Here is a 24,941-nt window from a genome sequence, read left to right as displayed (position 1 = left end):
TCAATTTCAAATGTGTTCAGCAACGCTTACAATCTATCCCAGAGGCGAGACTAACAATGTTACATTTATCCTCACGCTGCTACCGTATATTATCTCAAGACACCAACTATGTTTAGCAGCGCTTACAATCTACGTCAGAGATGAGTCTAACACTGTAAACATCTCGAGACAGTGACATAAAGTTCAAATATACATCATCTCTCTTTGTCATGCATGCTAGTGTATGCATCATCTCAGTAGCTGAGTTAAGGCCCTTTTTAATGCGGTCTGCGCGACAAATCCAGCGTTTTTCCTTCAATGTGAGGATCTGGTCAGCATTAGCCTGTCTGATGGTTGGCTTTACCATGTTTATTACCCACCAGACCATATCTTTCTCTGTATGTTTCGCTTGGCCAAAATGTTTTAAAAGTAGCGCATTCTCGACTTTACATCGAATCCTCGACTGGTGCTGAAGAATGCCTTTTTAACCACTTGCGTCGTTTTGCCTATGTAAATCAGGCCACATGGGCACTGAATACAATAAACAACTTTATTGATGTTACAATTGGAGAAGTGCTTAATGGCGATTATTTGACCATTGAGTTCAAAAGTTTTTGAGTTATTAGTAGTAGTGCAAGCCGCACAACTATTGCACTTGTAGTGCCCTGTTATGGGCATCAATTGCCTCCTATTTCCCACTACATTAGTCTCTGGCATTTTATATGCATGAACAAGACTATCTTTCAAGTTTGCACCCCTTTTGAAAGAGAAAAACGGTTCCTCAGCCAGTTCTGTGAGTGAGGCAAGTAAAGTCCAATGCTTGTTTACTATTTTCTTGATCTTATTCGTTGCTGTACCAAAAGTTGTCACACACACCAGATGGGGTTGCGTTGCCTTTTGTTTCACCTCCAACAATGCGTCACGGTTATTATACCATGCCCGCTTGAGTGATCTTTTTAGAAGTTTGTTTGGGTAACCTCGTGAGTGCAATTTTTCTTTCAGTTTTTTTGCCTCGAGGAAGTAACCTTCCCTTCTGGTACAATTTCTCCGTAAGCGGAGGAACTGTCCAAACGGGAGTCCATCCCTGAGTGCCTGTGGATGGTGGCTGCTATATTTGAGCTAATTTGACTGCCATGAAAGACCGAAACGTCGACTTTATCATCTACTTCCTAAATATTCAATGTACTTAAGTTACTGTTATTTGTATCAGGAGATATGTCACTTTTTTGATTATGTTGGAATAGATGTTTTTATTCATGAGCTGTAGGATAAATTGCACTATACCGCTTTCATGATCTATTGCTGAATTAACTTCTGTCTAATTGTACCTTTTTCAATTTGATTTATATATAAAAACTAATTTGTATATTTACAAAAAGATATCCCCGTGTTTTTTCTCTGTTCTTCTCTGTTCATTCATTGGATGTGTAAATCGATGAATTTTTGGCTCAAGATCTGATTAGACTGAACCACTTAGCAACTCTAGTACAATAAACTAGAAGTCATATTTCTCAAACAAAATCCCTTGTAGGCACCTTGACTTGACACTGTTTGAACTGCCGAAGCCTCCAAGGGTATATTGGGTCGCCCCACGTTCTCACCCTCCATGGTATATTGTTTGTTTATTTGCCGCCATCTGGTTTGGAAGTGCACAGACAGGGCTCCAAGACTCGACGTGTTCTCCACATTTTCATTCTGGCCCACATGGTCAAATTCAACACTTACGATTGGGGAAAAAGCTTTGTCATCGGCGTTCTTCTCTGCAACACCCTTCGGCTTATGCCCATTAGGGGGTGGAATAAACACCCTTTTCTGTCCAACTCGAACCAGGAGGAAAAACAGGAGGCTCCCTTGATCTCCATGACCACATGTCATCGAGCTTAGATCTCTGGCAGTGTCGTGGGTATGGTCAGCATCAATCCACACACGAGGCCTCTGAGGACACCTTACATGGAGGCAGAGCACCGCACTCGTGGGGGCTGGGTGTCAAGACCCATATTGAAGCCTTTACATCTTTAGGGCCACTGCCACCTTTGGGCTCCAGTCAGCACAGACCAAAAGCCTCTGAGCTGACAAAGCTTCCTCCCTCGGGCATCGACCCTCCACAGCCATCAAGCCCCAAGATCCTCCACAAGCCTCTACTTCACTGTAAGCTAAAGGCCCTTTCAACTCTGGCACCAAAGCAGCCCTAGATTCCGAAGCCTTTCGATTTCGAATACTCCCTCAACTGGCTGCCACAACTCAGAGAAACCAATTCTTCAAAGGCTGTTGGAGGAATTGGACGCTAGGCAAAATAAACGTTTTCCATCCCCTGACTGGGTAGATTTAGATTAATCCACTTTTGCTGCAATCTACTGAGTCAGAAGAGGGAGCAAACATTCAAGGAGGACCTTCCTGCAGAATTCCTTCCAACTCCTAAGCTTAAAAAGTATAGCGATGGGCACAAGCCCCTTTCCCCTAGATTTGTCCCGCTCCAACACCTTTCTCCACCAGCACCTCCTTCTCTTACTTTGCCACCTCGTCGCTCACCGCCTTCAATATGAGAGGGATCCTCAAATTCCTCTTATGTTCCTGGCAGCTCCTTTAATTCTGCCAACCCTTACGAGGGACCCTTTTACCCAGGACCTACAGATGAGCTGTGGGCCAACTAGGACGTCGACCCCCCCCTGAGAGCACCGGCTTCTGTCACGCCATGGGCAACTCCGCTGACAGATAAGGAGAACAAGAAGGATGAGGCTGCCAGCAAAAGGGTTCCAGTAGGAGGCTCTACCCACCGAAGGATAGCCAACTCCTTCATTCTCCTCTTCTGCTATGACAGGGCATGGTTGGACTAGATGCCAGAGCTAGTCCAGCTACTCCCAGAAGAATTCAGGAAGACTGCAGAGTAGGTAGTCTCAGAGGGGCAAAACTATCTCCAACACCACTGTGCCCTTGTTGCCACAGGCACAGCTTCCTGAGGGGGTCAGTACCAGCATATCGATTAGACGTTACACCTGGATACCCTTTTCTAGCTTCAAGCCAGAGGTCCAACAGCATCTCCTCAACATGCCCTTCGAAGTTGAACATATGTTCGAGCCACAGGTTGACAAGATGCTGGAGAAAATAAATCAGAATACAGACTTTGACAAATCCATGTGCTTCAGCCCCTATTGGCCAGAGGCTACTTTTGGTTGCAGCAGGCTTGATAAGGCTCAAAGGCCACTTACCTGATCTCCACCCCCTCATACCAGAGGCAGCAACACTCCTTCCACAAGCAAGCAACAACAACACCACCAGGGTTAGAGGCGGCTCCGGCAAGGTGGCCTCCACGTCCAAAACCTGGCTCTTTCCCACCAATCACACAACACCTGGCACGCGGAAACAGCACGATTTCCCTCCCCGTTGGAAGAAAATCACATCAGGCCAGTGGGAGTTAGCTGACCATTTGTTTATAGCCTTTGCCAAAACCCACAAGGGGTTTCCAAAGCCGGTATTGCCAGGTGGCTAGTCAAGTGCATCTAATTTTGCTATCTCAAGGCCAAGAGAGCATTCTCTGCTACCCCCAGTGTACACTTTACATACAAGAAAGCAGCAACTATGGCGTTTCTGGGCAACATCCTGCTAGTTGATCTAGGTAAAGCAGCCACTTGGTCAATCCCACACACTTTTACCAAGCATTATTGTGTGAATATCTTAGCCAGACAGCAGGCAATGGTTGGGCAGACATTCATAAGGACATTATTTTAGACATCTGCATTACCCATATGCTAGCCACAGCATATAGCGGGTACTGCTTTTGTCTTTGCAGAGCATGTGTATCTACAGCAACACATGCTACAAACAGAAAATGTTACCCTGTAAACATCTGTTTATAGCTTGTAGTGCTGTAGATTCACATGCACCCACCCTCCTGCACGGAACGTGACTCTAACTGCTTATCTTTCTTTTTTGCCACATTCTTTTCACAATACACGTGTGCTATACTGTGTTCACTTGCTGTTCTCTACTGCTCTCACCCGCTGAGCGAAAAATAGTCTCACGTTGTGTGTGCCCATGCCCATTTCCAAATAAGGGAGGAGTGACCGAGTAGCCTGTGACTCTGAAAGACTTTTTAAAAGAAAAACACACCTAGCTATAAACTGAGTGATTTAAAATAGTAAGGAGAGGTAGAAAGTGAGGGTAGGCAAGGCATGCTTGAAAATGGGATGGATTCTCTTATTTTGTGTTCACATGTGGAAAACAATAAAAGCAGTTACTTCTGGATGAAGTTTTTCTTGATGAGGATGGTGTTCAGTTTTGTACCTGAAGTGAACAAGTGAAAGTATTTCAGATCTCAGGACTGATCTTACGGTTCTTTCTTGCATTTCTTAGTTTACTTCCTAACAATGTTGTCTGTCTGTCTGTCCTAAAGCTCTTGATTGCTATATTGGAGGTACCAGTCTTGAATATGGTGCAGCAGATTTTGAAGTTATTTTGTTCTTGGAAGCGAGGTGGAGGAACCATCCAGTCATACATTCTCAATCCCTTGATGAGCCTAAGTAGTGCATTTTTGATGTTTTTATTAACATGAAGTAGATTTCTGAGATACCAATTGACAGGACATTGCAGCTGTATAGCTATGAAAGAGCTGTTGCTGCCTTTTGGCTCTGAAGTCATGCTCTGGGACGTACGTTTTGAATTTCCAGAGAAGCGAGAACTGGTGCCTGGTTGTCTGTCCTTAGTGTTGTGGGCCTTGAAGAAGGTGCTGCAATGCTGTTTTCGAGTTAATGGTGAATCAGTCAAGGGTGCTTGCAGAGAATCTTTTCTTTATTATTTGTCGGTGGAGATCATAAGAACTGTTTTCATGGATTTCAACTTCAGGAAAGTCATTTGAACCCAATCTTTAGATGGTGGAAAGACCGTTCTTTTAGATGGTTGATGAGTCTGTTGGGCGAGTTTGAAAAGTAAAGTGTTGTCTGAGTACTGACCATGTTTGATGTTCATGTCAGCCTGGAGTATGAGCAGAGATTCCTTGTAAAGTATAAAAATTCTGGCAGTGAGAGGATCCATAATTTAGCTGTGGCACAGTTACCCGGATACATTTTGATTTCGATTTCACTTGGACCAGTTAGGTAGGTATTTTGGGAGCTGGCAAGACAACCATTGGAGGCTCAGGCAGTTTAAGGCCATCTGCAAAAGACAGTGTTGCAGAGGTCTAGCTCAGTCACCTTTATTGAATACTACACCGGAGTTCTACAACATGAGACTCTGAGCTCAGCTCTGTATGTAATAAGGAGAGTGTCCTCTGGTTGGGGCTGTCTGTATGCTGCACTGTTGTCTGAATCCTTGTGTGGCATGCTTATTCCTGCCTTCATGATGTTCTTACCAGGCATGGGAATTTACTATGTGGTAGCTGGGCAAATCATCAGGATTATAGTTTGCTTGCTTCAATATCTAAAGGGTATGTCTTTTTTAGGGTGTCAGGGGTGTGATGCCTTGTATGATTGAGGCACAGTGGGATATTGAACCATAAAAGGGTGAATGGTAGGATATGCAGTCCTGTAATGCTCACGGTTGTCTGTCAATTAAAAATAATCTTAAAGTATAATCTATGTTACTTACAATCAGTTTGCACATACTTGTATTTATCTCCAGGGCACTGCCATGTAATAAAAATGTTCTGTGCGACTGTTCAGTAGCTTGCAAACTTCTGACGGGACTCATCCCTACCATTACATGTAACATGAATTGGGAGATGCCTGACAGTGACTTGCATTACTAGAGTCCGATAAGTCTTTTGAATTTGACCTGTTGCAGGTGCAGCTTTATAAAGGGATTTTATTCAGAAGCTTTTGGCACCCCTGATCTGCATGAAATCCTTTTCCTATCCCCCGTACATAAAGAAAGGCTTGTTGAGGATCCACAGGCCGAGAAGGTTGATATTTTGTTTTTAAAAAGTTAAATAATGGGGGCACAGATTCAAATGTCTTTTCTTCTCATTCAGTAGGTAGTAGGGGGATAAAAATTGATTGCTGTTGCCTGCATGCTGATCGTAAATGTTATGAGTATTGACCTCGATCATGTTGTCCCCATCCAGAATCTGAATGCTGCGGATAATGACCCCACAGCCCCACCGTATGACTCTCTACTGGTCTTTGATTACGAGGGCAGCGGCTCGGAGGCTGCATCCCTCAGCTCCCTGAACTCCTCCAACTCAGACGTGGACCAAGACTACAACTGCCTGAACAACTGGGGCCCACGTTTTAGAAAACTGGCTGATATGTATGGAGGTGATGAGGATTAAAAACAGAAAAGCCTCTGCAAGTATTTCAAAATGGCCACCTTCATTGGACAAAGGTTGTCGGAAGCAAGCCATATACACTCTTGGCAGCTGCAAAAACCAGCACTATGAAAATGTTTCTTGATGGATTTCCTTGCGATAGTGTGCCATTTTATTTGGCTGAAAATATTTCTCCTATGTGTTAAAAATGTGTTTAAGTTGTGCAAAGAAAATGCTGTGCTGAATTATTTTATTATCTAATGTACCAGGAGATATTATTCTAGTGGAGTGTTGCTTCCTCTTTTGTACTGTATGGAGACAATACCACTTGTTTCTATTTTTAAAACATTTTTAGCTGATTGCAGGAGGTTATCCGATACTTTATTCTGGTCTTTCACGTGGATATATCCCATAGCATTTAGTACGTTGCCAGCACTCATTTACAGAATTTTCCTAACTTTTGTAGTTGTCATAATTTGCCAGAATTGTATTTTTGTATTATTGCTGTATTGCTTACAGGGTCTGGAGTTTTTGTAATATCTTTTAATCGTAAAATATATATATATAAATATTTAGGCTTTATGCTTCTATCTTTTGTACATCGGGCAGTAAAAAAAACCAAAGATGATTTTACAGTTGTTACATGATTAAATGAATCCTGACAGATGTTGCCTTTTTTCCACTAGCTGTGATGAGAGGTTTACCAAGGTTGTACCTATGATGCAGTGGAGATCTTTGAGATATACCAGAAAGTGCAATTAGCTAGGAGTCAATCTCTCTTCAAATCAGCAACTATATTTGTTTGTTTCTGCAGTGCAGCCGTTGTCTCTATGATGAATGCAGATTTGCTCTGAACTACTGTTGAATCAATTGATGGGATTTCCATAGTTTCACCTGTTTATACTTATTCACTTATGTAAAATGTTGGTTGTTCTGTTGCACTACATATGATCGCTAAAGCAAGTGCCACTTAAATTAGAGTAAGTTTGGTCATGGTTAAAATGCCAATTTGTGGTTCTTGCTGGATGTAACCCACTTACTTGGTCGGCGATAGGAACGTTTGATTCTTGCTTGTAATATACCAAAGAGTATATTTTGGCATGACCTTATGATGTTAATAATACAAATTAACTTTGTATGTTTGGAAATGCAAAACAAATGGTTATTATATAGCTCTTGAAAAAAAAACATAGGTATACATATAAATATATATGTATTCATACAATTCACGGGTGGACATGTCTTTCTCTTTGCAGTTGTGCCATACAAATAGGATTTATTAAGCGCTCTCAGAAGCTCTAATTTTCAAGGATGCTTTTAAGAGTCACGTGTTAATGTCACTGTATGAAAATAAATCAATAAAGTGATACTTTTTTAAAATAAAGTGTTTGCTCCTTATTTCCATACAGCTTATGCGTCAGGTGTCTGATCCATTTAGTTTCTGTGAACGTTGTGTTAACTAGGTTTGCCTTTTTTGGCCATCAGCACACTTGCTAGCTCTTTCCTTCCTACTTCTCAAGTCCAGATATGAACATTTCCAAATACTCCTTTGGGTCACGTTTTCTTTTCTGTTCTTACCCAGGAGCTTCTTCGTTCATTCAGTGTTTATTTAATGTAACAGTTCGTCCTGTGCCCTGTCTGTTTAGTGGTGGTTACTCTGATTGATTTGTGGTGGCTGCAACTCCCTTAAGCACTCGCTCTGTTGTGACCACTGGTGTATGTTCACTGAAAGCATTTGTCAATGTCTAGAACACTAGTTTCATACACTGTACACCCACCTTCCTGTTCAGCACAGTTGTGCTGTTCACAAGCGCATTCCCTCTCATCCTTGCTTATCAACTGCACAAAGCTATAACATTGCAAATACATTTTGTAGTTGTACGCCCTAGCCAACATTGCCTTCTCATCATTCTATCATGCCAGGGTTCCGACTAAGCTGTCATGCGTTGTCTGCCTCTTCCTGTTTGATGTTTCTTGCTCTGTTGGTTTATAAGCAGATATAAAATTATTCGTACTGCCATGAACTGTTCGGGCCTGTTCCTTTGCCGTAAACTGTTTGGGCCTGTTCCTTTGAACCCTCAGATTAGAGAAGCCAGAAAGTACTACTAAACAACTCCACTCTTTTTAAGATGATGTCATGAGGTACTGCAAAGTCAAGCAATCGGCCAACGTAACGGGATGGCCCTACGGTGGAAAATCAGATCGAGATCAGGCAGGGACACCACTGTGGTAGGAATTCAAACAAGCTCACGGAGAAAGGGTAAAACACACAGGTAAATTATCCCTAGGATCGAATCCTGCTCAAAACATATAATAGTTCACCGATATAGAAACTATGGATGCCATTACAAATATAAATCTACCTTTCCAAAATAAACTTGAATATAAGCGAAATAAAGGTCTTGAGCTAAGGATTTAACATTTGCCAATTTCCATCTTGTAAATTTGTAAATGTACACTGTGTGTGTGTGTGTGTGTATATATATTATTTTCACTGAAAAAACTATAGGTTTTAGGGACGTTCTAGTTCGAAATAAGCATTTAAAAAAAGCTTAGAAATTCACTGAAAAAACCATAGGTTTTAGGGACGTTCTAGTTCGAAATTAGCATTTAAAAAAACATTAGGAATTCACTGAAAAACCATAGGTTTCAGGGACGTTCTAGTTAGTTGGACATTTCACTAGTATAAAACCAGAGAATCCGGCCGTTCTAGTTAGTAGAGCTAACTATAACTCGCGCCCTCACAATGCACTGCTGATGACATTAAATATTGTATCACTCATGACATGGTCAGTGAAATCACTGATGGCATCTCAAATGACATCACTGATGACATCATCCACGTGATCATCTGATGCACCTCCTCACACACTAATAAAACCTTTGATACACCCACTCTAAAATACAGACTACCAATATCAAAACCATAGACAGACCAATAGCAGTTAATACATACCCACTCAGTGATTCATACGTCTACACACACATCCACCCACTAACCCATACAGTCACTGATACATGCCGTCATTCATCAATACAGCCCCTAATATATCCACTCATACACCCACTCGGGGATGAAGTCCACTTGTGTCATGAGGTTCTCAAGACACAAGAGGACCTCATCACCCCTCCAGCAGTACGCCAAGAGGCGCGTTTGCAGAGTGGTTTAAAAAGGGGTGAGGCCTCAGACCACTTCTCTGCAATCCAGCTCTGTGGCGCTTACTGGAGGTACCTGGTGGGCTAGTTGCCCCACAGGGATCCTCGGTATTCAATGGGATTTAATTCCCCAACTTACAATGCGCCAGTGGGTGTGTTTGCAGAGTGGTGCAGGGAGGGCGCGGGCCTCTGGCGAGATGCCGGCCTTTTTTAAATATTTTTTTTTTAAGTGGGGCTGTGTGGCCCCCTCTTCTTTTAGTATTTTGGGTACCCTGGGGACCCCAGGGCCAGACACCTTAAAAAAAAATCTTTTTTCAAACCGGAAGGGGGCCCTCTCCCGAGGCAAATTTCGGCCTTGGGGACCCCATCCCCCGGGGCATGGCCTCTTTTTAAAAGTTTACTTCCCTAGGCCACTATTGGATGGGGTCCCCGGGGCCTGCCTGCTGGGTTTTTTTTTTTTTTTATTTAAATTTTTATTTTTATTAAATGGGAGCAGGGCCGAGGGGGCCCCCCCTCCCAAGCCACTTCTGGCCCCTGGGACCCCATCCCCTAGGGCTGGCCCTCAAGGTGTGGACCATGAGGGGAGCCCCAATGCCCCCACGGTCCCTGCCAGCTCCCCACCTCCTGCGGGAGCCGGCATTGCTTTTCGGCAAGGGTAGCTGCTGACATGCAGCTCCTCTTGGCCAAAAGCATAGCAGGAGTTTGCTATGATAGGGCGGGAGCTGTGCTTCCGCCCTGTCATAGCAAACGGCAGTGTCCTGGGGTTGGGCACTCCGGGAAATTGCAGGAGCCGGCACTGGGGGGTGGCGGTCCCCAGGGCCATCAAGGGCTCCTGGAGGGGGTGCCGCGTGTCTCCCCTCCCATCATTTGTAAAGCCCCGGGGAGGTGGTGGCCCCCAGGGGTCCGTATAACGGACCCCTGAATTTAAATAAAGTGTCCTGGGGAGGTGGTGGTCCCTGGGGCAGTGTGGGGGGGGGGTTCGAGCCCCCCACACACATTATTTCAGCCCCAAGGAGGTGGTAGTCCGTGGGGGGGCCCGCGAAGCCACCCCACTGTATTTTAATAAAGCCCCATGGAGGTGGCAGTCCCCGGGGCTTGGGGGGGCTCGCGAGGCCCCCCTACACTATAATAAAGCCGTGACGAGTTGGGGGTTCCCGGGGCAGCGGGGTCCCCTGCTACAGAAATGGGACCTGGCCCACCCGGGAGCACTCTGAGACCCGGCCAAAAATGTAAAACAAAAAAAAAAGATTTTTGGGGTCATGGGATTTTTACCCTGCCCCTTTTTCTTCTTTTTAGTGTTTCACTCACCTTTTTCCTTTTCCCTTGGTACAGAGTCACAACATGGTTGCCAACAGTTTCTGGTTTGAAGTGCTGGCAGCCAATCAGAGGCAAGCTCGTGCTCTGGAGGGCGCAGCCAATCAGATCTCACAATTCTCAAATATTGGTATCTGTAAATCTTTAAATATCTCAAACTACTGAACGGATATGCACAATTAAAAAAAATAATAATAAAAGTGTGCTTTCTGGACCAAGAGCTATCTCTCTGCCAAATTCCGTTCAGCAGTTCAGTCTGTAGCCGTGTCTAAAGTTTCCTATGGAAATTAATATGGAGAAAACACGTTTTGGGACCCCCGTTTTTTTTTTGTTTTTTTTGGTCCGTACTAGACTAATCACCCCGAAACCTTCAAGACAGGAGCTGACCTGAGTGAACCATTAGTTTGGAACATTTCGTGAAGATTCGTCAAATGGCACCAAAGTTATTGGCAAATGCAAAAATGCTTTTACTATGGAAACTAGGTTCTAACTATAACTACCTACTGGCAACTGCCAGTAGCTTTTTTGTATTTAAATATCGATCAACCACACTATCGATCAAACCAGGACAAACGGGTACGGACCACAGCATGTTCTCATGTAGATTGCAGTGTTTTATTGCATAGTTGAATTAAAACCACATCACCAAAAATTCAGAGACCAGTGTCCAGCCTACATATATTTAATTTTGTGATAGAAATTCCTTACCTTAGAATTACCCCCAGGCGTCAGACTGGATCCGGAAACTTTTCGTCAGCAGTACCCCTGCGTGTCGGAAGGTGGCGTCGTGCGGCTCCGTGTCCATCGTTAGGGTCGCCGAGATGACGTAGCGGCAGCTACCTAGACACTGCCCTCACGCGCTGACGTCCGTTATTTCTTTTTCCGCGCCAGCAAGCGCAGATCCGGAGAGAGCGGTTCCCCCAGTCAATTTCTGACTGAGTTTTTCAAGGCCTTTTTTGTCTCTATTTTTCGAGTCGATCAACTCCTGGTGCCATAGGGATGCCAGTCTTCAAGTCTTGCGGGGACTGTCATCGCATGATGTCGGTGACGGACCCACACTACATGTGTCTCTACTGTCTGGGGCACGACCACGACCCCAAGTCGTGCCCCGACGGCCAGGCCATGGCACCGAAGACTTTGTGGAAGTGGTCCCGAAAGTTGCTTGAAGTCCGGTAGTCTGCTCCGTGCCGGTCAAGGTCCTGGTCCCGTGGTAGGTCGAGGGACTGGTTGCGGAGTCACCACCTTTGTTCGTCAGGATCGAAGTCTTCTCACTCGGGGTCAGGTAAGATGAAGCATCACAAGAAGTCGAAGAAGCGTCATCGCTCTCCCGCTCCCCCTCTCCCATCGCGCAATGCGGCTGAGGGTGCGGGTGGTGCCTCCCCGCGGCTCCGGCGGAGCCTATGCAGTCTCCATCGGCCTACCCGCCCTTCCCGGGTCCGTCGGCAACTTCGGCCCAGCTGCAGGAATTTGTCAGCCATGGCTCGCCTCTTTGGGCCTTCGGGCCCCGCCGGCCCGACTGGGGGTCCTCGCCCTTTACTGTCGGCGGCTCAGGCATCGCTGTTGGCTCCGGCGCCGCAGGGCCCCCATGGATCCATGCCTGGATCCCGGTCGACGCCGGTTGACCTTGTGACACCACCACAGACGTCTCCCGTGGCACCAGACGACGTCAACCCGGGTCTCAGCCTCTATGTAGACACGGCGCTGGAACGGCATAGCTCGACGCAGATTCCGACGCAGACGCGGCCTTTCTACCCCTATGTCCAGCCTCCTTATTTTCGGCCTGTTCATCAGCCTTCGGAGGAAGGGGAGGACTGGGAGGGGTCTGAGGACCCCCTCTCAGCTCAGTGTGAGTATGACCCGGACTGGGCAGAGGAGCTGGGGGATGCCAGTGGTTTTGATACCTCTCCTGACCTTGGCATGCTAACTCCTCCTATCGTGGCTACAGAGGGTGGTGCGAGTTACGCAGTGGTGTTGCGTAGGGTGGCCGAGGTCTTCCACCTCAAGCTCCCTACAGTGGCTGTCAGGACTAACCTCCTGACAGAAGTGCTTCAGCCGGCAGCTACCTCTGCGGAGCCACTGCTGCCTTTTAATGATGCACTTTCCGACCGTTCTTTTGGGCACCTGGTCCAGGCCCAACACAAGGGCTCCTGTGGATAGGAATGTGGCCCGTCGCCATCACCCGGCCCCCGGTGACCCCCTTTTCCTTTCCCAACACCCCACCCCTGAAAGCTTGGTTGTCCAAGCCTCTACGTCAGAGCGCATTCCCTACCGCACCACCGGACAGGGAATCCAAGAGACTGGAGCAGTTCGGCAAGAAGATTTTTTCTTACGCCAGTTCAGGGCTGCGGGCTGTGAACACCACATGCCTTTTGGGCTGTTACTCCTACTCTGTGTGGTATATGGTGGCGCAAGTGCTGCCTCAGTGTCCAGAGGAGGACTGGACAGTGCTCTCTCAAACTATTGCTGAAGGCAGAGATACAGTTCACAATTCGATGTGGCCTTGACACCGCTGACTCGCTGGGCAGAGCGATTTCCACGACAGTGGCACTCTGTCGCCACACCTGGCTGAGGACTACTGGTTTCTCTGGGGATGTCCTGAACACCCTGATAGATATGCCCTTTGATGGCATTCGCCTTTTTGGAAACCAGGCAGATAGTGCGTTGGAGCGCTTTAAGGACTTTCGGGCTATGGCCAAGTCCCTGGGCCTTTCCGCCACGCGCCTTCCTCCACCTTCTGCTTTTTGCTCCCTTCGTGGCCACGGAAGGGGCACCCGACACGTTCGTTCCAGAGCCACAGGCATGCGCAGCAACAGTCTCAGCACGGACGTTGGACCCGCAGAGGCGGGTCTGGGGGCCAGCGGGCGGCTCAGTTCACCTCCACCCCGGCCACCACTGCCTCCAAACCTTCCTAGTCTGGTTTTTTAGGCCCATCAAAAGCCAGTGGGCGGCAGGATTCACCATCACCTCCCCCACTGGCGTACCATCACTTCGGACAGGTGGGTTTTGTGAGAAGTTGGCCTGATATATCACTAGTTCTAGTGTACACCTTGTATCAGTCCAAACAACCCTTATGGTGATTGGTTGTAAAGTCAACCTTATAGACCAGCTATCCTAGTGGTAGCATGGACAAGAGCAGTCTTAGGCTAAACTCTGTATGGCATGTGAAGCCAGCTGTTATACCATTTGCAATCCCTTGAATACCAAATGAAAGGACACCACAACAGATGTATATAAAAATAGAATGTATTTATTCTTGTCAAAATACCCTCAGCACTCTTTATGAGATTCGAGGTAAGTACAACAGTCTTATTTAAGCATACATAAGTCACACAGGTAAGTAATACAGTTAGGCCCTAGGGGCCACGCAAACCATATACTAAGTAAGTGGTATAAGAACCACTGTCACGAACACAGGTTAGGCCTAGGGAATTGCTGGGGCTACACTAGCCTACCAGTTGCTAGGCAGTGGGAGGCCCACGGGATTCGGGTGCAGAGTGGAAACACTCACGCGTAGTGCGTTTAAAGTCGATAGAAATAGTGATGTTTAGAAATTAAGAGTTTTAGGACACTTCGGAAAGAGCTAGGAGTTAGAGACTTGGAAACTAGACCCTAGGATAGTCAATACCCTTGTGAGCACCGGCGTACTCAAGTTACCTAGCCCACGGGCTGCGGGTGCATAGGTGTGAACTTTGCGTCGGGTTTCGTCGTCGACTCCTATGGATGCCTGAAGAAAAGCTGCTGACAGGCAGTCAGTGAAGAGTGTCCAGTGAATTCCAAGGTTGGAATCAAGGAGAGTACCTGGAAGCAGAAGGGACAGAGTCTAGGTCACCAGCCAGGAGTCGGGAAGGAACCAGGCGATGTCGTGAAGATGCAGGTGAAGAGGTGAAGCTTGTTGCAGCAGCCATGAGTACCAGGAGGCGTCGAGGACTTCCAGAACCAGGAGGCGAGCTGTCCCACGAGGGCTCTTGCTGTTGGCGACGTCTGTCTAGTTTGGACCCAACAAGCCTTGGCAAGCGCAACCCACGCAGAATGAAGGTTTTGCTTCTGATGCAGACCAGGAAGGCCTGAGGTGCTTCTCTTTCACAGGGAAGCAACCGGACAGACGCGTCGAGCAGGAAAATGCAGAAGGGCCCCACGCAGAACTCGTGGAGTGTGGAGGGCTGATCTTCTGTGCAGATGGTGCTCGGGGTTGGGGCTTCTCAATCCCCCGAGCACAACTTCGAGGATGCCTCAGAAGCTGCGCTGGAAGCTAGTAGCCAATTTTCCCAGGTAGCCGGTCCCACGTCTCTCGTCGCCTCCACGGATCTCAGCTTTGCTGTGGATGTGGATCAGGGTCGGAGAAGTCTGGAAGTCAAGGCGCTGGTCGGGCTCTGCAGTCGGTTCCTCGTAGAACTTGGGCAAAGCAAACGGCAGGTCGCTTGATGGTGCCTGTTTGCACAGGGTGGCCACTCCTTGGCCACAAGGGAGATTCTTCAGTCTTCTTCCGTAGTCGAATGTCGAAGGTCCAGAGTTTCTGTTCGAGTTTCAGTTTTCAGGATAATCCAAAGTCCTAGGGACTCAGCTCCCACTCTTATACTAATCTGGGGGGCTGGGTTACCTGCTAGGTCCCTCCTATGGGTGGGACCAGGGAGGGGGGTGGTTACACCCCCTTCCCTTTGTCCAGTTTCGCGCCAGGACTGGGGCTGGAGTGCCCCAGCACCGGTTTGAACCGGACTATGCATGGGACACCTTGTGTGCCCCAGGCAGTGTCTCGTTTCTTTCATCCCTCCCTGCCCCAATACACTAAGTCCTGTCTAGGGTGGTGCTAGCACCTCCCAAGGCAGGAAACCTATTGTCCAAGCCTCCCTCGCTGGAAGGACTCCCAGCAGCAGGAGGTCAGACTTGTGTCTGTGGCAGCAGCATCCATTTTGTGATGCTGGGGCTCTGGTTAACTTTAACCGGGTAGTAGGTCTTCAACATGTCTTCTCCCTCTAGAAGGGAGGAATACTATCCTCATCGCCAGCAATGGTGTGGGGGTAGTATTCCAAAGTGTTAGACACCTTACACAACATGTTCTGATAAAGCCACACCATAGTTACCATAACCGCGAGGATTATAAGGCACTTTAAGAGTATATGGTAGGCGATATCATAGAACAGCTATAAGGACATGGTTCCGAAAGCTGCAGACAGGCTCAGCTCATGCTAGAGCACCATCACACATGTTACCAAGCACTCTGCCTTCAGGATTAAGGCCTTCCATAGGAGTGACTGATAGGTTACCCATGTGTCTATATAAGGCAGGTATAGGAATACTATACCTAAGCAAGGGGTGATTACACGACCTTGCTTCAGCTGAGTGATCAGCCAGTTGTGTCATAATGGGAGGTCAGCCAGGGGTGGCATAATACATGCTGCAGCCCCTGGTAGGCCTAGGGTCCACCCATGCCCTGGGTACCTAAGGTACACTGTACAGGGCCCTAGAGGGTGATCCTTACCAATTGGGTTATGTACCTAAAGTACATAATTTGAATTTAGAGAGAGAACAGCTGGGCTGTGGGTCTGATTAGCAGGCCCACAGCCACATCTAAGTCGATAACCAGTGAAGCAAAAGCAAAAAGTGGGGGTGAACATAGAAAGCAGACCCTACTCTCCTACACAACCCCCCCCCCCCAAACTTAGGGACATTAAACTAACCTTGACCAGTTGAGTCTTCATGTTCTAAGTGGAAATATCTGGAGAGTCCATCTGCATTGGCATGGTCTGTCTCAGGTCTATGTTCCACTGTGAAGTCCATCCCGTGTAGGGAAATGGACCACCTAAGAAGGTTGGGAATTTCACCCTTCATCTGATTTTTCCACAAGAGGGGCTTATGGTCTGTCAATCTTGAAGTGAGTGCCAAACAGGTATGGCATCAGCTTCTTCAGGGCCGAAACCACAGCAAAGGCCTCCCTCTCAATGGCTGACCAACGTTTCTCTCTAGGGGTCAGCCTTCTACTAATAAAAGCAATGGGCTGGTCTCGACCATCTATATTCAGTTGTAAAAGAACAGCTCCCACAACCAACTCAGAAGCATCTCTCTGGACAATGAACTCTTTGGAGTAGTCTGGACTTTTCAGAATAGGTGCAGTGCACATTGCCTGCTTCAGGTCATCAAATGCCTTCTGGCAGCTTACTGTCCACTGAACTTTCTTTGGCATCTTCTTAGAGGTCAAGTCATTAAGTGGTGTCACAATGGACCCATAGTTCTTAAACTTTCTGTAGTACCCAGTCAGGCCCAAGAAAGCTCTGACCTGAGTCTGGGTAATTGGAGGAGTCCAGTTCTTTATGGTCGGGATCTTGCTCTCCAGTGGTTGAACCTGACCCCCACCTACTAGGTGGCCCAGGTACACAACCTTGCTCTGCCCTATCTGGCACTTAGTGGCCTTGATAGTGAGGCCTGCCTTTTGCAGGGCCTCTAAAACATTCCTCAGGTGGACCAGGTGATCCTCCCAGGTGGAGCTAAAAACAGCAATATCATCAAGATAAGCTGCACAGTAGTCATCCAGGCCTGTAAGGACTTGATTCACCAACCTTTGGAAAGTGGCAGGTGCATTCTTCAAGCCAAAGGGCATTACCACAAATTGATAATGTCCTCCTGGGGTTGAGAAAGCAGTTTTGGCCTTTGCATCCTCAGCTAGTCTGATTTGCCAGTAGCCTGCTGTCAGGTCAAATGTACTCAAAAACTTGGCAGCTGCCAATCTGTCAATGAGCTCATCTGCCCTAGGTATTGGGTGGGCATCTGTCCTAGTGACAGCATTGAGACCTCTGTAATCCACGTAAAACCTCATCTCTCTTACCATCTTGGGTGTGAGGTTTTGGCACCAGAACTACAGGACTAGCCCAAGGGCTCTCTGAAGGTTCAATGACTCCCAGCTCCAACATATTTTGTACCTCAATCTTTATGCAGTCCCTCACATGGTCAGGTTGCCTGTAGATTTTACTCTTCACAGGCAGACTGTCACCAGTGTCCACCTCATGGGTGCACCAGTTTGTCTGACTTGGGGTCAGAGAGAACATATGTCTATAGGCCTGTAGAACTTGTCTGCAGTCCTGTTGCTGATGGTTAGTCAGGCTGTCAGAAAAGACCACACCATCAACTGAACCATCATCAGGGTTCCGAGTCTGGGAGAGGGTCACTCTCTTCCTCCTGCCCCTCATCTGTAGCCATGAGTAAGCCCATGTCTGCCCTGTCAACATATGCCTTTAACCTGTTGACATGAAGCACCCTGTGGGGGCTTCTGGGAGTCCCAAGGTCCACCAAGTAGGTCACTTCTCCCTTCTGTTCAACAATAGTGTGGGGTCCAGACCATTTGTCCTGGAGTGCTGCTGGGGCCACTGGCTCCAACACCCACACTTTCTGTCCTGGCTGGTACACAGTCAGCACAGCCTTTTGGTCATGCCAAGCTTTTTGGAGTTCTTGGCTTGCCTCAAGGTTTTTAGAAGCCTTCTTCATATACTCTGCCATCCTGGAGCGGAGGCCAAGTACTTGTTATGTTAAGTGAAATTTGTTGAGCGCACTGACACCAAAGGTTTCCTGGCGCTGAAAGACAGAGGGGAGTCGGAAGGGACAGGAGCGGTAGGGACTAGCAGGGTGGAGGGAAGAGGAAAGTTTTAAACAGTTTTCTGAAGTGAAGGAGAGAGCTGCTAGATTTAATAGGGAGGGGAAGAGGGTTCCAGCATTTGGGGGCGAGGAAAGCAAATCGGCGGCCGCCAAATTTGTTGGTTTTGATCTTGGGGGCAGCAAGCAGGTTGAGGAGGGCTGAGCGAAGATTGCGCGTAGGGCGGTGGGGGTTGATGAGGGTCGTCAAGAAAACAGGACTGGGGCAGTGAAGAGATTTGAACGTGAGGCAGCCCAGCTTGAAGGCCGCCCTTTGTTCTATGGGTAGCCAGTGCAGTTTGTATAGCAGGGGTTTGGCTGACGGCCATTTGGGGGTGTTATGGATGAGACTGGCTACTTGATTCTGTACGACCTGAAGACGATACAGCAGAGATTTCGGGAGACCATAGTACAGGGAGTTGGAGAAATCCAAGCGGGATAATACCAGGGAAATGACTACCTGGATCAGAGCAGCCAGTGGTAGTAGATGGCTGACTTTGTGGATTTTACGAAGCTGGAACATGCATGAAGAAATCACAGTACCCACATGCGGTCTGAGGGAGAGTTCAGTATCAATGGTCACTCCTAAGCTTTTTACTGATTTCATGGGAGCTGGAGGAGGGCCAAAATTATTAGGCCAGAACTGTGGGCCCCAATGGGAGAGGCTGGAACCAGGGAGGAGAAGCTCCGTTTTGCCGGGATTTAGTTTTAACTGATTGAGGTCCATCCACTCCTGGATGTGTATCATGGTGGAGTGGAAGTTATTTACAGCCACTATGTCCAGTTTGGGTTTTCTGAGAGGTCTCTCCCATCCTTCACTTACTAGACACAGGGGTCCCCTTACAGGATGCCCACACAAAAGCTCAAAAGGGCTGTAGCCAACCCCCTTTTGTGGGACCTCTCTGTAAGCAAACAGAAGGCAGGGTAAAAGGATGTCCCATCTTCGCCTAAGCTTGTCTGGTAAACCTTTTATCATCCCTTTTAGGGTCTTGTTGAACCTTTCAACAAGCCCATTGCATTGTGGGTGATAGGGTGTAGTGAATTTGTAGTTAACACCACACTCCTGCCACATTGCAGTCAAATATCCTGACATGAAGTTGGCACCTCTGTCAGAGACAACCTCCTTTGGAAAACCCACTCTGGAGAATACTCCAAGTAGGGCCCTTGCCACAACAGGAGCTGTTGTGGTCCTCAGGGGTATAACTTCTGGGTACCTGGTGGCATGTTCCACTATCACCAGTATGAATCTGTGCCCAGATGCTGTTTGGGGGTCCATTGGTCCTACAATGTCTATCCCCAATCTCTCAAAGGGAACCCCCACCACAGGTAGTGGTATGAGGGGGGCCTTTGTGGTGCCTCCTGATTTGCCACTGGTTTGGCAGGTGACACAGGAGCGACAAAACTCCTTGGTATCTTCTGACATGTGAGGCCAGTGAAAGTGAGGGACAAGTCTGTCCCAAGTCTTATTCTGGCCTAAGTGTCCTGCAAGGGGAATATCATGGGCCAAGGTAAGAAGGAAGCCTCAAACTCAATGGTATGACCAACCTCCTGGACGCACCGGGCTTGGGGTCTCTAGCCTCTGAGTACAGCAGCCCTTCATCCCAATACACTCTATGGGTACCTTGAGCATTCCCTGCAGCCTCAGCAGCAGCCTGCTGTCTGAGGGGTTCAAGAGAAGGACAGTCTAATTGTGCCTGCCTCAGATCTGCCCTTGAAGGTCCCCCTGTCCCAAGAAACTCAACCTGGTCAGGTTCCAGTTCTTCTAGGACAGTTCCTTCAGGGCTCTCAGAATCATCCTCCTGTGAGGGCCGACTCTCTACCTGAGGCAGGGGGGAAGGCACAGCCTTAACCCTACTGCTCTCTCGGGTTGTGTCTGGTCCATTGTCCCAGGATCCAGCACTTGTTCAGTGTTGCACTTTTTGGCCTGTGACCTAGTCACAGCAAGGACATGTGCATCTCTTCCCAGCATTTCTGCATCGGTCCTATACTCCACTTCAGCCCACACTGAAGTTTCAAGGTCATTTCCAACAGACGCTCTACAGGAAGATCTGAACTCACCACAACTTTCTTGAGGCCAGTTACCCCTCCCCAGGAGAAGTTAACAATTGCCACACTATGGGAGGTAGTGGCATTGCTAGCGTTGGTCACTAGGTAATTCTCACCTAGCATGATCTGTCCAGGGTCCACAAAGGCAGGTGTCACCATTGTGACACTATCACCTGTGTCCCTGTAGGCCTGAGCCATTCTCTGGTTGATAAAAGGAATCTGTCTGTACTTGCCCAGGTTACTGGGACTCACAGTAGAGGACAAAGCTATGTCCCCATCACAGATCAGAACAGCCTGAGTGGGTATTCTGACTAGGCCAGAATCCACTTCAGTTCCCAGGGTTATCCCTATTACACCCTTTTGCTGGGAACCACCACTTACAGCTGGACTAGGGGGTACAGTTGCCTTAGGGGCAATGGTGGTTGGGGGCTTGTCCTTTTTGGTGCATTCACCATACCAATGGGAATTGGACTTACAATAGTTACACCAAGGTTTCTTTTGGCCATCTTTCTTTTTATCCTTTTTGGGACCACCCTCCCCCTGAGCCTTTTGGGGGCCTGGTGAAGACTTCTGGTCTTTTGATTTCTGCTCATTACCCTTCTGGTCTGCCTTTGTCTGATCACCGCCCTGGTTCTGGTTTTTCTGCTTAACTCTAGTCCTGACCCACCTGTAGGAAGGTGGATATCTGACTATGGTTACCCCCAACTTTTTGCCTAGTGTCTAGCTGGTTTTTCGACTTAGTTGGCCTGAGATTCTGCCATTCAGGGTCTCAGGCTGTCTGCTCTCTCTTTAAAATGGACTCCATGTACCCTAGGTACATACCCAATTGGTAAGGATCACCTTTTTGGACCCTGTACAGTGTACCCTAGGTACCCAGGGCATAGGTGTACCCTAGGCCTCCCAGGGGCTGCAGCATGTATTATGCCACCCCTGGCCTGGCCTTCCAATCAGACACAACTGGCTGATCACTCAGCTGGGGCAAGGTCGTGTAATCACCCCTTGCTTGGATGTAGTATACCTATATCTACCCTTATATATACACACGTGTACCTATCAGCCACTCCTATGGCAGGCCTTAACAATCCTGGAGGCAGAGTGCTTGGTAACATGTGAGATGGTGCTCTAGCATGAGCTGAGCCTGTCTGCAGATTTCGGAACCATGTCCTTATAGCTGTTCTATGATATAGCCTACCATATACTCTTAAAGTGCCTTATAATCTTAAACGGTTATGGTAACTATGGTTTGGCTTTATCAAAACATGTCGTGTAAGGTGTCTAACACTTTGGAATAATACCCCCATACCATTTCTGGTGATGAGGATATTATTCCTCCCTCCTAGAGGGAGAGACATGTTAAAATCCTACTTTCCTGTTTAACTCACCAAAGCCTCAGCATCACAAAATGGATGCTGCTGCCACAGACACGAGTCTGACCTCCTGCAGCTGGGAGCCCTCCCAGCCAGGGAGGCCTGGACAATAGGTTTCCTGCTTGAGGAGGTGCTAGCACATCCCCAGACAGACTTTAGTGTATTGGGGCAGGGAGGGCTGAAAGAAATGAGACATGCCTGGGGCACACAAGGTGCTCCATGCATAGTCCAGTTCAAACCGGTGCTGGGGCACTCCAGCCCCAACTCTGGCGCGAAACTGGACAAAGGAAAGGGGGTGTAGCCACTCCCCTTCCTGGTCCCACCCATAGGAGGGACCTTGCAGGTAGCCCAGCCCACTAGCCCAGTATATTAGTAGCTAGTTGGGCCCTGCTAAATTAGATTAACCCGAATCTGCAACTTGAACAGAAACTCTGGACCTTCGACATTCGACCTCAGGAAGAAGACTGAAGAAATCTCCCTTGTGGCCAAGGAGTGACCACCCTGGGCAACCAGGCACCATCCAGCGACCGCTGCTTGCTTTGCGACTGAATCCTACGAGGGACGACTGCAGAGACTGACCAGCGCCGAGACTTCCAGACACCTCTGACCCAGATCCACATCTACAGCGAAGCTGAGACCCGTGGAGGCGACTAGGGACGTGGGACCGGCGACTTGGGAAAAGTGCCTAGTAACTGACTAGCGCAACTTCTGAGGCTTCCTCGAGGCTGTGCTTGGGGAATTGAGAAGCCCCATTCCTGAGCACCATCTGCAAAGAAGATCAGCTCCCCACACTTCACGTGTTCTGCGTGGGGCCCCTCTGCACCTGTGTTGCTCGACGTGTTGTCCGGTTGCTGGCCCGCTGGCTAGTAGCCTCTGCGACGACAAACCTTTACTTTCAACTTGCTGGTCCGGCTCCTCCAGACTGGCGCCCGCTCCTCTGTGAAAGAGAAGCACCCCAGACCTTCCTGGTCTGCACCAGAAGCAAGTCCTCCATCCTGCGTGGGTTCCGCTTGCCAAGGCTTGTTGGGTCCTGACTCGACTTCGACGCCACCGGTAGCAAGAGCCTTCGTGGGACAGCTCACCTCCTGGTCCTGGTCGTCCTCGACGTCTCCTGGTACCCGTGGCTGCTGCGACAAGCTTCACCTCTTCACCTGCATCTTCACGACATCGCCTGGTTCCTTCCCGGCTCCTGGCTGGTGACCTAGACTCTGTCCCTTCTGCTTGCAGGTTCCTTCCTTCTTGATCCCCACCTTGGGATCCACCGGACACTCTTCACTGACTGCCTGTCAGCAACTTTCCTTCAGGCATCCATAGAAGTCTACGACGAAACCCGACGCAAGTTCACACCTATGCACCCGCAGCCCGTGGGCTAGGTAACTTGGGTACTTCGGTGCTCACGAGGGTATTGACAATCCTAGGGTCTAGTTTCCGAGTCTCGACTTTCTAGCTATACCAGAAGTGTCCTAAAACTGCTTATTTCTAACTGCTAGTGATTCTATCGACTTTTACGCACTACGCGTGAGTGTTTCCACTCTGCACCTGAATCCCGTGGGCCTCCCACTTCCTAACTGTTGGTAGTATAGTGTAGCCCCAGCGATTCCCTAGGCCTATCCTGTGTTCGTGACAGTGGTTCTTATACCACTTACTTAGTATATGGTTTGCGTGGCCCCTAGGGCCTAACTGTATTACTTACCTGTGTGACTTAATGTATGCTTAAATAAGACTGTGTTGTACTTGCCTCTAATCTCATAAAGAGTGCTGAGGGTTTGCCTAGAATAAATACATTCTATTTTTATATATATCTGTTGTGGTGTCCTTTCATTTGGTATTCAAGGGATTACATATGGTATAACAGCTGGCTTCACATGCCATTCAGAGTTTAGCCTAAGACTGCTCTTGTCCATGCTACCACTAGGATAGCTGGTCTATAAGGTTGACTTTACAACCAATCACCATAAGGGTTGTTTGGACTGATACAAGGTGTACACTAGAATTAGTGACATCATATATCAGGCCAACTTCTCACACCACCTATCTGCCTTCTTTCCCAATTCTTGGGGAGAAGTTAGGTCCGAGTCAATCAAGTGTTGATGCAGCAGCTGGTTTTGACAGTTGTTAAGAATTTGCTCTCTCATGATCAAATTATACAATCCTGTATAGTCCTTAACCTTACTACCCAATAACCAGCCTTCCAAAGCCTTAGTGGCACAATCTACAAAGTCAGTCCAGTCCTGAGTCTGTGTCTTCTGGGTATCCTTGAACAACAACCTGTATTGTTCAGTGGTTACGACAAACCCATCAATCAGAGCACTCTTCAGGACAGTGTAATTGTCAGCATCCTCATCACTAACTGTGAGGAGCTTGTCTCTACCTTTCTCAGAGAAGGAGAGCCACAAGATAGCTGCCCACTGACTTTGGGGTACCTGCTGTACTTTGCAAGCCCTATCCAAAGCAGTTATCCATTTGTGGATGCCATTCCCACACTTGTAGGGAGGGACAATCTTGCTCAGGTTTCTATTATCATAGGTCCTGTCTCTATCCTTAGGGATATTGCTGCCACCAGTGGGTCCTAGCCCACTTAACTTTTGCTCTCTGGCCAGAGCAAGTCTCTCTTTGGCAAGGGCAAGTTCTTCCCTTTCAATCCTCAGATTGACTTCCCTCATTCTGGCCTGATGCTCTTTTCTCTGTGCAGAAGTCATTCCCCTGTGAGAAGAGGCATTGGAGCTATTAGAGACATGGGAGTGGATAGATTCCCTGGAAGGGGATCTTCCTCTCCTGCTTCTCTGGTTAAGTCCACTTGAGGGTCTGAATGGGGGAACCCCATTCTTACTCCCATGTAGGCTTACGTTAGCCTGGCTAAGTCTCCTAACTTGGACCTGGCTATCTACCTCATCTTCTGAAGTCCCTGCTGACTCATCTAGATCAGTATTGTGAGGGGAGTCTTCTGTGGAGGGTAGCCCTCATTGGTACCTAAGGCACCATCCTGGGAGGCTCTCTGAGCATCATACTCTTCTAAGATCTCCACTAGATAAATGAGGGTAGGGTTTGAACCCTGTTTTAACTTTCTGGAGGTACACAATTGTCTCATCTCCTGAAAAGTTAGGGTATCATATCTATAGGGTATCTTTCTAGGATATCTCCCTCCTGAGAGAACATCAACTTGATCTCCTCTCAGAGACATGATCTAGTGAGGGTGTGGTGTGTGCACCTACCTACACTAGTTG

General features: G+C 47.9%; 1 protein-coding gene across 2 annotated transcripts in view; it reads left to right on the top strand.

Moving 5' to 3' along the window:
• CDH1 (cadherin 1) overlaps positions 1 to 7,601 on the top strand; it is a 186,782-nt gene extending 179,181 nt beyond the window's left edge. For both annotated transcript variants that reach the window (XM_085639938.1, XM_085639939.1), the window contains exon 16: positions 6,035 to 7,601. In XM_085639938.1, the coding sequence (XP_085496064.1) occupies positions 6,035 to 6,241 (207 nt within the window). In that variant the 3' untranslated portion in view covers positions 6,242 to 7,601. The remainder of the gene's footprint in view (positions 1 to 6,034) is intronic.
• The last annotated feature ends 17,340 nt before the right edge of the window (positions 7,602 to 24,941 follow it).

This window comes from Triturus cristatus, chromosome 12, assembly GCF_964204655.1.
Source record: "Triturus cristatus chromosome 12, aTriCri1.1, whole genome shotgun sequence".
NCBI classification, from domain to species: domain Eukaryota; kingdom Metazoa; phylum Chordata; class Amphibia; order Caudata; family Salamandridae; genus Triturus; species Triturus cristatus.
The sequence above is the reverse complement of the archived record's forward strand: the minus strand, read 5'-3'. Positions and strand labels throughout refer to the sequence as shown.